The 13,346-nt window shown below is 37.3% G+C and overlaps 2 protein-coding genes across 2 annotated transcripts; both read right to left on the bottom strand.

Annotated features, from left to right (window-relative positions):
• Nucleotides 1-725: 725 nt before the first annotated feature.
• On the bottom strand, nt 726-7,111 carry AK88_02355 (uncharacterized protein; the record flags this gene model as incomplete). Its single annotated transcript, XM_012479986.1, has 2 exons — nt 726-4,895; nt 5,039-7,111. The coding sequence occupies 2 exons, from the start codon at nt 7,109-7,111 to the stop codon at nt 726-728; spliced, it is 6,243 nt and encodes a 2,080-aa protein (XP_012335409.1).
• A 2,021-nt stretch (nt 7,112-9,132) lies between these two features.
• AK88_02354 (uncharacterized protein) lies at nt 9,133-13,254 on the bottom strand (the record flags this gene model as incomplete). Its single annotated transcript, XM_012479985.1, has 1 exon — nt 9,133-13,254. The coding sequence occupies one exon, from the start codon at nt 13,252-13,254 to the stop codon at nt 9,133-9,135; it is 4,122 nt and encodes a 1,373-aa protein (XP_012335408.1).
• Between the last annotated feature and the right edge of the window lie 92 nt (nt 13,255-13,346).

Below are 13,346 nucleotides of genomic sequence, written 5' to 3'. Positions count from 1 at the left end.
CAAGCGCACAGGTATCGCTTAATCAGATTCACAAACAAGGATAAAAAAAAAGAATAAAGTGTTATCGGAAAATGAAAAGAGTGCCTAATTTTCACGCACAACGTGGCCAACTTTGTGACATATGCGTGGCGTGAAATCCCGTTTATTTTTTAAAAAAAAAAAAACAAACCAGCTGTTTAGTAAAAATGAACTTGTTTTTCCCTAACATGTGGTGTCTACACCCCGTACAAATTTGCTATGTGTGTGTTTACCCCCCACTTAACGCTTGCATATTATACAGGGGAACTGCTTTTGCTACACTTTCCTCATTATTTTCCTTGCCATTTTTCCTCATTTACTTTTTTTTACACTGTGCACTAATTCACGCGTTGCGCAACGTAAATAGCGCGGACAAAAAGTACACCTGAAAAGTTCACCCAACAACGTAGGCATCTTTTTTTTTTTTTTTTTCTTGAACATGCCAATTAGGCACCTTCGCAGTTCCTCACAAGAGGGCCCCTTCCGACGAAAAAGGGGTGTCTACACAAACGTGTTTGCAACAATGTATATGCAATACGTAACACATATGAGCAACTCAAATAAAAAGTAAAATGAGATATATAGCAGATCGCATGCCTCGCGATAACACACAAAAAAAAAAAAAAAGAAGAAAAAAAAAACATTTCGATGAATTGGCTCCTGTCGCCCTCTTTTTCTTCCTTCTTTACTGCTTATTTTCCTGGCTTTCATATGTCCAGCCGAATGACATTCACAAAGTTGTAATACTTGTCAGAGCAGCCAAGAATACGGATCAAATCATCAGTCGAAAAAAACTCCTGATTTAGTAAGGAAAAGGCTTTGCGTGCGTAAAAAGCTATTTTAAAATGCTCGTCATTGCACTCGGAAACGAGCCTATTCACAAAATCGTCATGTATGCTACTTTGGAAATAATAGTTGATTGATATTTTTTTATCGTAAAGGATTAAGTCTTCCGATTTGTTAATATGAACCACATGGTCATAGGAAAATTTTAATGAATTCTGGTTCCTCTCGTAAAATTTCTGTTCGTACTTATTCAAATGCATGAATTCAATATTTTGGAGCAAATCGTTGAAATGAATTTCCTTGAAAGTCGCGCTCAAATTATCCGTAGCGCTGTTATCACTGTTAAATTTTAGCAAATTATTATTTTGAATGTTGTCTCCTTCACCACAAATGGGGGCTAATCTCCTAAGTATATTTTTCTTAAACATTTTCATGTTTTCCTCATACGGTATAGGAAGAATCAACAAGACATTCACCACAGCGTTGATAATTCGAGGTAGTCTTTCCTTCAACTGTCTTATGGCATATTCATCGAAAAATTCCCATTTTATTTCTCTCAAAATGGTGTCAAAATTGTTCATGCTGCTGTGCGCAGTGCTGGTACTTTTGAGGAAAGCAAAACCCTTCTCCTCTTCTCCTTCTCCTTCTTTATCACCCCCGGCAGCGCAACTATTCGATTCCCTTTTCTTCTGCTCATACATACACAGATATATCAATATGTTCGAAAAGGCAAAAATGAAATACTTCAAGTCGTCCGAATTCTGGTAGATATAAAATATATCATTTAACCATTCATCGATGATGGAACCCAATATATTTTCACTTACCATAATGGAGAACAAATCCTGTATGTCCATAAAAACGTACAGAGAGAGAGATTGATAAATGTATCTCTTCTTCTGTAACATCAGCAACATTGTGTATTTGTGATACTCATTTTCGGAACTGTTCAGAACCAAATTCTGGTTTATACATTTCAGCGTTTTTAGTAACATTTTTATGTGTTCCCTCTTTTTGTCCTTCAAAAGAAATATATTAAAATAAACTGTGTTTAGTAACTTAACAATTTTGTTTTCCTTACTGGGGTCTCCATCCCCGCTGTTCATATTCCCCTGAGAGGAGACATTACTATGCACGCTGTTGGTGGTTTCACCACCCTTCGGATTACTCCACTTACTTGTATCACTTATAATATTCCTTTCCTTATTCTTCTTCTTCCTCCTTCTTTTTAATTTCTTCTTCTTGTTAAGAAAATAATTTTTCATCTCCTTGTAGAAAAGAACTTCCCCTTTCCAACCTTCGCCACTCATCCCTGCCTCATACATGCTGTCGTTCATATCGCTTCTCTGAAATGACATGTCGCTCGAAAGACTCTTCGGGTTCTTTGAGTAGTTTTTCATCACGTCTTCACCCGTGTTTACATTTTTTTCATTTTCCTCCTCGTCCACATCGACGTATATGCCCCCCCCTCCATCCACATCTGGGTCATCCTCCGACGCGTCGCCCACGCCGTAGCCCGCGCCTTCTTCGCAATTACCTTCTAAAAAGTCATCGTCCAGAAAAACAAACTCACCATTGTTGCAATCCCTGCTGGTGCCACTCATTTCGTCAAACTTACTAAATGAATAATTTGAAACGACATCGTCCATATCGCTCAGCTCTGCACCGTCTTCCTCCTGAAGCAGGTCATACGCTCTTTGCAATTTGCCCCAAAATAGGTACGTAAAAAATATTTTATTCTTAACGAGCAACATAAATAGGTAGAACAGCAAATTGTTATACAAATACAACCCACATATATGCAAAGTGCTATTGTTACAAAAATGCTGTTCATTTAAGTTCTCTTCTGACAGTAGAATTAGTAACAAACTAATTTTTCGAAAAATTTCTACCAGAGAAATGTTCAAACATTTCGCACTGAATGGATTCTCCTCCGCCAAAGAAAAGAAGAAGTAAAGAACATCCCTCCTTATCACATTGCTGAAAAATTGAAATAGGTACACAGGAATGTTCGCCACCTTTTCCAACTTGGTTATCTCCCTCAGCTGAAATATATCTAAACTCTTCGAAATGGACGCCACAGAATACAAAAAATAAAACCAAAATATTTTATAATTGAATAGAGAATTCTTCGTAAAAATGTGCAGTACGTAATATATCTCGTTTAGTATTTCCTCACACACCTGATTCTTCTTAACCCTCCTCACTATATTCTTAAAGTACGCGATGAATTTTTCCCCCTGTAGTACTTTTATTATGAGCACATCCTGTGTACTACTAGCATTTTTGTAATGTTCCAGAAAAAAGGAAAAAAATTTCAAGGCTTTCAAAAAGGAAGAATGCTCTTTGTCACTACCATACATGTGCGACGAAGTGGTGTCCAATAAAGACTCGTTCAGCAAGTTGATAAACAAAAAAATATTATTGTTTATCTCGTTTTGGTAAAATAACGATATAAAATTTAGAAACTGGTTTAAATGCCTCACCTCCATTTTTTCTATATAGTATTGAAAATTATGATACAACACATCATTGATAAAAAAGTCCGTGAAGCAGTTCACTTGGTTGTACATATAACTGCTGCACATTTTTGTCTTATCCCATGTGTAATCGCAAAGGGGGTTATGTTCCCCTGTTAGGTAGCTCAAAAAGTATCTCTTCTCGTAATTCGGACTCAGAAGGACATTCACATTGTCTTCATAAAACTCATTGTCATGCGAATTGGACTCATTTTTTATGAACAAAATTAACAGTTGGAAAAATAAAAATGTGAAAATTTCTCTAAAGTCATTGTAGAAAATTTGCCTGGGAATCCCATACTTGTACATTAAATTAATCAGGGTGTCGAATGACTTAAATTTTAAGTGCTTCTCAAAATGAAACAGATTTATGAAACAGGTATAAAAGAAGAACTGCAAAACGTTTTCGCTGAACCTGGTCATGCTACTGTATTCCTTTAACATCCACATGATTACTCTTTTCAGATTATTCGAATACGGGTGAAATATGTTAACCAGCATGTAGTTAAGAAAAAAGGACTTATCTCTCATCTTAAAATCGGTTACAATCTGGTCAAACATTTCCATTTCCTTTTCATCACTACTAAAGTGCGTTTTGTACTTCTTCCTGTTTTTGCAGTACTCCTCGATGTAATCGTCGATCGTCAAGTCTTCGCTCTCACGAATAGTTGGGCCATCATCCGGATCGCCGGGGGTACCGCCAATATTGGGGGACATGGAAGCCGTCTGGGTAGTGACACACGTGGGCAATGTGCCAGACTCTCCAGACGCTACAGACGTGGGAACTCCGTGCCCACCCAGTAACACCCCCTCGTCTATGACGCCACGCAGCACCTTCATGATAAACACCCATTTGTAGTACACTAAAAACATAAACAGGGAAAAATACTTGTACAAATTTATGTCGTTCATGATTAAACTGCTCAAGTTTAAGTTGTGCTTATTCTGCATGCTGTACAGATCTTTAAAAATGAGTTCATCCTGCGAATACTTATACAATGGCAAGTTATTTATGATAAAAATCAAGCTGTTAAATGTGTCACTGTTTAATAAATTAAATAAAGAAATGTCCACCTTGTCCTGCATGTCATTTTCCCTCATGTGCTTCTGAATGATTTCAGAAATGCAGGATATCACACTGTTTATGTATATCTTGTGATTCTTTGTTCTCATGCACATCTCTGCGTTAATTAAAAGATTACTCTTTTTATAACAGCTAATTTCCACTACGTCTTTGGAGAAGTCCATCTCCTTCTTCACAAACATGTCAGGGTAAAGCACGTGCATGTACTCGTTCTGAATAACTAAACAAGTTCGCAAGTGCTCCTTCACATTTGCATCTAAGTAAAATATGATGTCGTAAAAGTACTTATCCAACAATTCACAAAACAAAAAAATGATGTAATTGACATACTTCTTCAACACGTTCTTCGACTTCGTGTCGTCATAATAGTCAGACAGGTACTTTCGGTACAGCGGAATTTTGTGGAAGCAAATGATGTACCTCTCGAACTTTAGATTGTCAAATAGCAGGCTTTCTTCCTTTTGTGGACATCCGTTCGTAAAGAAGTTCTGACAGGGGGGGGAGAAGGGGCGATATGGGTAAGCGGCACACGAGATTTATACGCGAGGGTATGCACGAACGTATACACCCAAACGTACGCAATGGCGTACCCACCTCCGCGCGAGGCGGCAGGGTACCACTCCATGCTTACGTCGACGCACTCCACGTGGGAACTACTACCAATATGGACGAAGAGACAGCCTAAAAACGCCTCGCTCAAAATGTTTTGCTTCACGAACACCTGCAAATGGTCGAAGGAAACTATCATGCAAAGATAGTTCAGCGATAAAGACAGGCACTTATCAGCGAAATTCAAGTAGTCAGTAAAGTCTACCACGTATCTAATGTAACAGATTAATTTGTCATAATTCATTTTTTCCTCGTCTGTGTAAGTCGTATTCATAATAGCTTTCAAAATGAGAAGGGCAATTTTCTCGAGGAATATTATGTACTTATTTTCGAAATGTTTTAGCAACGATTTCCACGTCTCATTCATTTCTTCGAAGTAAATGGATCTGTACAAAAACATATTTAAAATTTTCAAGCACCACTTCTTCGACTTCAGCAGGATGATTAAGAATAGCTTATCTACATTGTCATCTTTGTTATGAATAAGTTCGCTTAAATTTTCGTATGATGTTTCTTCTGTTATTTTGGCAACCGATATGGATCCCTTAGAACAGGACTCATTCGTGTTAGTAAAATACAGTTTATGTACGTAAGCATTCAAATCAATGTCTAATATATTTACTATATTTGTGAATAATATTTCAAGTTCGTTCATGATTAACTCTTCTGGCAAGCTGCTAAAATGGCATAGCAATGTTTTATATAAAAATTTAACGATCTTCTTCACCATAAACACGACGTATATACTACTCTCCACCCAATTCAACAAAGTACATAATAGTCGGTTAAAAAGGGGGAAGAATATTTTTATTATATCCTTAAACCCTGCTAACAAATTTTCACATGGTATTTTTAAAGCGCTATATTCTCCATTTTCCAGGAAATCTTTATTGCTACCATTTATATGCGAGATGAAGTAACTGTGATATAGCACAGAATACGAATGGTTATTCTGTGTCCTCGGGATGTACTTCTTCACCATTTTGTTCATTAAAAACATGAGGGAATAGAAGTTTTGAAAATGTATGACCACCCTATGGGTGTTGTTTTCTCCGTTATTCCCCCCTTGTTTCATATTCTCCATTTGACTAGGTGCAGCACCGCACTTTATCAAATCGTTTAGGCAACACAATGTCGAGTTGTAGTCACTATTTATTGCATTCGCTAAATCGTTACTATTATAAATAGAAATAAAATTAAAGGTGCTGAAAATATCTCCTAGTAAATTTCCCCACTTAAAGGGGTAATCTATCAAAAATAGGTTAAAAAATATGTCAATGAAATATAAGCATATGTTAAATTTCTTCATTTCTACGATGCTTTTGTGCCTTTTAAAAGATCTATACATGTTGTTGTTAATGAACTCCACCAAGGTGGCAAACTTTTTGCTTCCATTACAGTTAATTACACACGAATTTTTAATTAGGAGCAAAATTTTTCCTTTCAAATATACCCATTCTTTTTCACTAATATGTTTCGAGGCATTGTCGCCATTTTCCAGCAACTCAAAATTTTTGGAAATATCTTCACTTAAAAATTTAATGAACAGAAAGTTGTCACCTCCATTGTGTAAATAAGTCTTGTCTTCCAAATCCTGTTGGCCACTGTTCCATGTGTCCTTGCATATCTCCCCACTGCCTTTGCTATATATCAAGCAGTCGATGTTTTTTACTTCTTTTTTGTATTTATTCCTCTCGTAGTCCTTTATGATGTTCTTTAAATATTTATTTACATAATGAAAAATGTAATTCTTTAAACATATAATCATCATCAGCCTTGTGAAATGCAATTCCTCCTTCTCCTTCACATGGGAATTATTAATAGCTTGAATAATCCTAACAATGTCTAAGTTGCTGTCCTTAAACTTTTTAGAAATATCATAACTGACATGTTTATCCTTTACCAGCTCGACAAAAATGTCCACATAGCGTTTTATTTCAACTTTGTTGTTGGTTTCCGCGTCATGTTGGTAATTGGCACCCCCTTCCACATAGTTGCCTTCGAAAATGTTTAAGTCTTCCGCTTCGTCTACCTGCTTGTGGTAGTTATTCAGGTCCACAAATAGCGTGTCGTTTATTTTGATATAATTTTCCATTATTCTTCAGAGATATTTTTAAATAAAAATAAAATGACAAACTTGCATTGAACTTTCAGTGGTTCTTGCAGAGTTCACATCAGGGTTACTTCCACAAATGAATCGAGGTTTAGTGAATTCTTAATGGCGTTATACACTGAACCCTTTTTTGCAAAAGAATTCATTTATTATGTGTTGTAATATGATCCATTTCACCGTGCTTTTTTTTTTAATTATTCCCCACCCCCTTGCGTATCTTTGCATTTGTCTTTGGCCTTTACCCAGTATAACTGCACCTTTTTTTTGTGCACACGTATGGTTTGGTAATTGTTGTACACGTTAGCTACGAATTTTCTCCTTGTCTGTGCAAATAATTGTGTACCCTATTTGTCTTACTCCACTATGTGCGATGGCGAGGGCGTAGTTTCTTCATGGAGGTAAAAAATATCTGTAAATTGTTTTAGTTACAGTAGCGTTGAAATAAAAAAAAAAAACGAAAAGAAGTTAAATAATGCGCGTAAACTTAACACCCTAAAAAAACTCAAATGTGTAATAAGCAATTCATAATATATCTTCAATTTAGTTTAACCATTTAAACAAATTAAGCACAGTGTTTTCCTTTTTCCCTCTTTTAATTTCCTTTACTTTTCCATGTCCTACCTTTATAAGCCAAGTTTTTTCAAATATTCGCAAGTGCAATGTTTTAAGACTTGCGTTACGATATTTTATTCAGCCAAATAAAATAATTACATATTTAAGATTGGCCACACGGGGGTTGTGCGCACAAAGCGGTTTCCTTGGACTTTATTCACTTTGGCACATGTCGCATGATTTCTCCTCACACATGTGTGTGCTCCTTGTAGCATTTATTTATTAATTAATTTTTTTTTATTAATTTATTTTATTTATTATTTTTTTTTTATTTTATTATTTTTTTTTTTTTTGTTCAGGCAAAAATATGTAACAGCGTAGCACAAACCTTGCTGTTCAGACTACTATGTGGGGCGGATTATTTTTATTAAAAAGGCATTTAAGTTTTATTCTCCTTGTTACTGGTGTTTAAGAAAAATAATTCTAAATTGCGTAGTATTTGCTTATTTAAAAAATACATGTATACAGGCCTAAATATTCATGGCGTAATACATGACATGTGCCCATAGTTGTAATGACAGCAATGGGGAAAAAAAAAAAAAAAAAAACGTAGGACTATGAAAAAATTAGTTAAACAGGAGGGCATTAGAACAACAAAAACAAGGACAAAAACAAAAACAAAAAAAAAAAAAAAATGCACAAAAAAATAGAGAACAAGAAAAGGCAGAAAAAAACGAAAGAGAGAAAAGAAAAATTACACACAAATCGATAAATAAATAAATGGATAAACACATAAGGGGAATGAAAAATAACATGTATATAATGACAAAACAAAAAAAAAATTATGAATAGCCAAGATTTAAAAATAAAAAAAAATACCTTTTGGCAAGCTTAAATTTTAGTAGCGTTTCCTTTGGGGGACTAACTAAAGTAAAAAGTCTTTATGTACGTTTTCCCAATAACTATGTAATTCTTTTTCTTGTTTGGGGGTAAAATTCTAGGATGTAAAAAACTACGGGCAGCTATTAAACGGTTGCGATTTCTTCTTTCTCCCTCTTTTTAATTAGCACATTTTTAAATTGTGAACACTACGCTATCCCTGTCCATTTTTATGTCTATGCTGTCATTTATGTGAGTGCGGGATCGGTTCCCCTCATGGAATATCCAAAATTGGCGTATGTTAAATTAATCGACAGAATAAGGCCTCCCTTTGGGTATAGCCATCAACGTGGGCAAACTTACCAGTTACCTTTTAAACTCACAAATTACACTTCCATGTCGCAGTTATCCTAATTGTGCCTACATACCAAATGTGCCTACACACAAATTAGTATTACGCACATTTATCCGTTCAGATGATTTGTTCATATTAGCAAGGGGTTCCTCTACATACCCATCAGTCACTCATGGTGTCTATTCTTGGCACCTTCACTTTTTGTTGTTAAATATGTTCAGTTCGATTTCCTACTATTCCCAGCTGGATTGGAATTATGTGTAGAGGCGGTACCCATTTCATTTCGTAGCATGTCATGCTTGTCTATCCTGTTTTTAGAAGCATAAAACATGCCACTCGTGTGGTCCATGTCGTTTGAATTATTTTGCTTACTAAACCGTTCATTGAGTTGCTCACGGAAGGGTTCTTCGTACCGATTTCCAAATCGGTCGTTTACCAATTTCGCGCTCCAGTTGTTCCTCTTATTATTGTGTTGACCCATCGTGTGCCTATTCGACTTATAAAACGTCGCGTTGTTCATTTCATTTTTCATGTAGTCATTCTTGTGGTCTCCAGCGTGATACTTATTCTTGTGAAACCCATTACTGCTACTGAGCTTCTTAGTGGTTATGTTGCTGCTGCCGAACCCTTTTCCCGATTGTCTTTTTGCATAGTAGTTCTTTCTGTTGAAATTTCCGTCGCCGGCTTTTTCTTCTCCCTTGTTGTTCTTATTGTGCGCGCTGTATTTTTTCACAGATGGCGTGACGTTTGCACCAGTGTTATTGTTGGCGTTATTTTCGGCGTTTGTGTCTGTATTTTCTTCCAGCTTTCCTTCCAACTTTGCGTCCTCTATCGCATTTTCGACCACTTCCTCCCCTCCTGCTCTACCCAAATTATCCCATTTTTTACTCGAAGAACTCAAAAATGGTGCCTTATTATTCTGTGGACCATTCTTATGGAGAAACTGCAAAGGCTTTTTCTCATGTTTTGGGCGGTAATTATTATTTCTTTGGTAGTACATGTTTTCCCCCTCATGGGCAGCGCTGCTATCTAATAAATGCATATGATTTTTTGCACCAGGGAAATAATTACTCTTTCCACTCTTATAATTATCGCCCGCAGTGTGGTCTACATGTTCTCCTTTATTTCTTCGAGTGGAGAACCGGCCCTTACCTTCAATCACCAGTTCCCTTTCATTTGCAATATCCGAGTTCGTTTGAACATTTGCGTTCTCATTACTTCCTGCACCATCCTCCTCAGTGGTGTCTCGGCTTCCTAACGTTTCTGTCATTTGGGAGAGGTTCTCATGGCTTTCCTTTTCCACACCACTATTGGTGTAAGCTGAACACAATTCGTATACTTTTATTTCATCCTCAAATATTTCACTGTTGTTTTTTTTCCTGTTCTGCTGATCGATGTATGTGTCTAACAGCTTATTATATCTGCCACTCATCCAACACTCGAACTCATTAAAATTAAAAGTGGGGGTTACTTCGTCCGCATTGCTGCTCCTTTGATCTATTTTCTGGGACAACATTGTCCTTTTATTTTCTGGGCCATTCGAATGGTTTTGCTTTCCTCCATTTTTGGGGTTCTTATCTTTCTCACCTTGTTGTGAGTTTGTTTGATCCTTCACATTCCCATTCCCTGCTGCGTGGTGATATTCATTCCCGTTTGTTGCTACATGACTTTTTGTGCAATCTCCCGGATGGGCAGTAAAATGCTTCGCTCGTCGTTCAATTTTTTTTACATGTGCACCGTGTCCTTCTCCTTCCAGGGTTCCGTAATCCCTCGTCTTGTATTCCTTTGTCCTTATGCCCTTCATTACATCTTTTTCGCCACTGTTATTCAACTTGCTTCGACCACTATCGCTCATATCCGCATTGGGGATAAAATTGCATTTATTTTCGCTTTTCATATGATCAGAATTACCACCAGCGGTGATGCTCCTCTTTGGGTTCCTCTTACCATAATTGGTATGTGTATGCTTATGATAGTCTTTGTTATCCTGGTTAATATTACCTTGGTGTGAAGGACTACTCATGACAATGCTATTTTTCTTACCAGCACGGGGTATATGATTATGAGTCTTTTCACCACTATTGTGGTACGTGCTAGATGACGAAGTATGGTTGACCGTGTGTATGATTTGTTTGTCCACCAACTCCGTGCTATTAACACTCGCATCTCCTTCTGTACACACATCAGTGGAATCATTTTCATCATACCCGTTGCTTTCCTTCCCTTTTGTATCGCCATTAATGGGTGAGTGTTTACTATAATTAGTACTTTGTATTTTCTTGAGAGAAGAATTTACTTTTTTTTTGTTAGCACTACCGCTATCGTTACCGACATTGGCGCTGTCATTTCTTTCAAAATAATTCGCGTCGTATTTCTTGGGGTATTTTTCCGTCGCGTGAAATCGCGTGTCCTGCTGCTTCACGCCCGTTGATTCTTTTTTGTTCTTAAAATTCTTTCTTCTAAAATTTAGGCTTTCGTTTTTTCCATTTTGTTCGTACGGTTCATATTGTTCGTATCGCTCGTGCTGCTCATTCTGGTTCGTCCAGTACACGCCTTGATCTTGGCTGCCGCTTTTCTCCCCATACCTGTTGGAGCTTCCCGTGGTATCTTCATTTTTGCCGTTACGATAGTGATTCTTGTAATTGCTCATTTTATAATGACCTGCGTTGTGGAAATTATCGTCCACTTTTGCGGAGTTATCCATTTGGGCCTTGCCACAAACATTTTTGTATCCCCCGTTAATTGCGTTCCTACATGTGCGCGGGTTGCTATTCTTGAAGCCCCTTTCATTTGTCCTATGTGGCTCATGACTTCTACCGTTACTGTTGTTGCTGCTGTTGGGGGAATTGTCCCCAGGAGAGTAACTCTCCTCCCTTTTGTAATTCTCTCCGCTTTTAAAATAGTCCCCACTTGTGGTGTTGCAATCCTCGTTTTTGTCTCTACAGATCTTCCAACATTGTTCTCTCTTACTGTGGCCAAAATTTTTGTGGTTCTCACTCTTTCTGTTGCAGCTCCCAATATTGGGGTTTTTCTTTCTCAACTCCTTCTTAAAGGATGCCCCGTTGTTGGAATTATTGAATGTGGGGAACTTTTTGTAATTTCCATTTTTCTGGCTCATCACGTTATTGCTGCTTGTCTCTTCATTCCTGTTTTCTTTATCCTTTTGATGCTCGCTTCGCTTAAAGGGGTAAGTCTTCTTGCTGCTCCCGCTCGGTGTTCTCTTCACACTGGAGTTTATATGATCATTCGGGTGATCATCCTTTGGGCCCCGTTCCGTGTTTCCATCCCCCTTGGTTATTACGTCTAAATTATCCTTCACAACGCTTTTATTTTTATGTATATTGGCATTTTTGCTCTGCTTTATGTTGTCCCTAGGCATCGGTTCCCCCTGTTTCGCTCCTTCACCCATTGCTCCATTTTCGTTCGTAGTCCTCTCAGTCTTTTCATTATTTTGTTTGGAGCTTATACGGCTCTCCATTTTGACATACTGCGCCTCTTTCTCGTCATTATTGCTACCCTTTTGAGGGGTATTAAACGGGGGCGCTTCCACTGAAGTGTCAACTGGTTTGTTGTCGCCATTGCACCCTTTGGACGCAGAACCCCTTTTGTCATTCGCAGGGGGGTCTTTGCCCACACTCTTCCTTTTGCATGTTGCAGGACTCGTTTCGAATTTCTCCTTTTCCTCTTGGCTAGGAGGCACCTTCTTAACATTTTGAGACAAGTTACACTTATCATCATCGTTGCAATTTCTGTTTGGCAACAAATTACTGTAGTGTTTTTTTTTTACTTCACTTTTGGGTAACACTTTGTTTAATGTCTCAACATTTGTTCTTTCGTCCAATTCTCGGTTGCTGCTTTGCGTTGTATCCCTTCCGTCATTGTTTGTGCAACCCCATGCGACACGACCATGTTGATAATCATTATCTGCCCCGTTCGCGACATTATTATGGTTGCACACACTACCCTTGCTCTTATCATGCACGACCCCTTCTGTGCTAGTCTTTACGGGGGAACCATCTGCGTCACGGGTACTGCCTTTATAATGCACCTCCCCATTGCCTTTCTTCTTCGCATCCTCTGTCGTGTCCCTATCGTTTTTAAAAATTGGTGTTGTTGTGCCTTCTTTTAACACACTTTGATTAATATTGACTTTGAGTTTTTCACTCACAATTTCTTCAGAGCACCCATTTTCGTTAGTATTATTTTTAAGCATGTTAACCTTATCATCTGTTTTAATTAAATTGGTCGAGTAACATTCTTGTTTGTTATTTTTGTTTCCCTTTTTGGCGTGATCGTATTTTCCTGTGTTTCCATTTTTCGCCTCTTTCTGAATGTTCATTTTTTTTTTTTTTTTTTATAATGAGAACTTTTCTCTTTTTTTACGTTTTTTCCTATGTACTTTTTTTTTTTTTTTTTTTTTTTTTTTTTTTT

The sequence above is a fragment of the Plasmodium fragile genome (genome assembly GCF_000956335.1).
Source record: "Plasmodium fragile strain nilgiri unplaced genomic scaffold supercont1.23, whole genome shotgun sequence".
Taxonomy (NCBI): Eukaryota; Apicomplexa; class Aconoidasida; order Haemosporida; family Plasmodiidae; genus Plasmodium; species Plasmodium fragile.
This window is presented reverse-complemented; position numbering and strand designations above follow the sequence as displayed.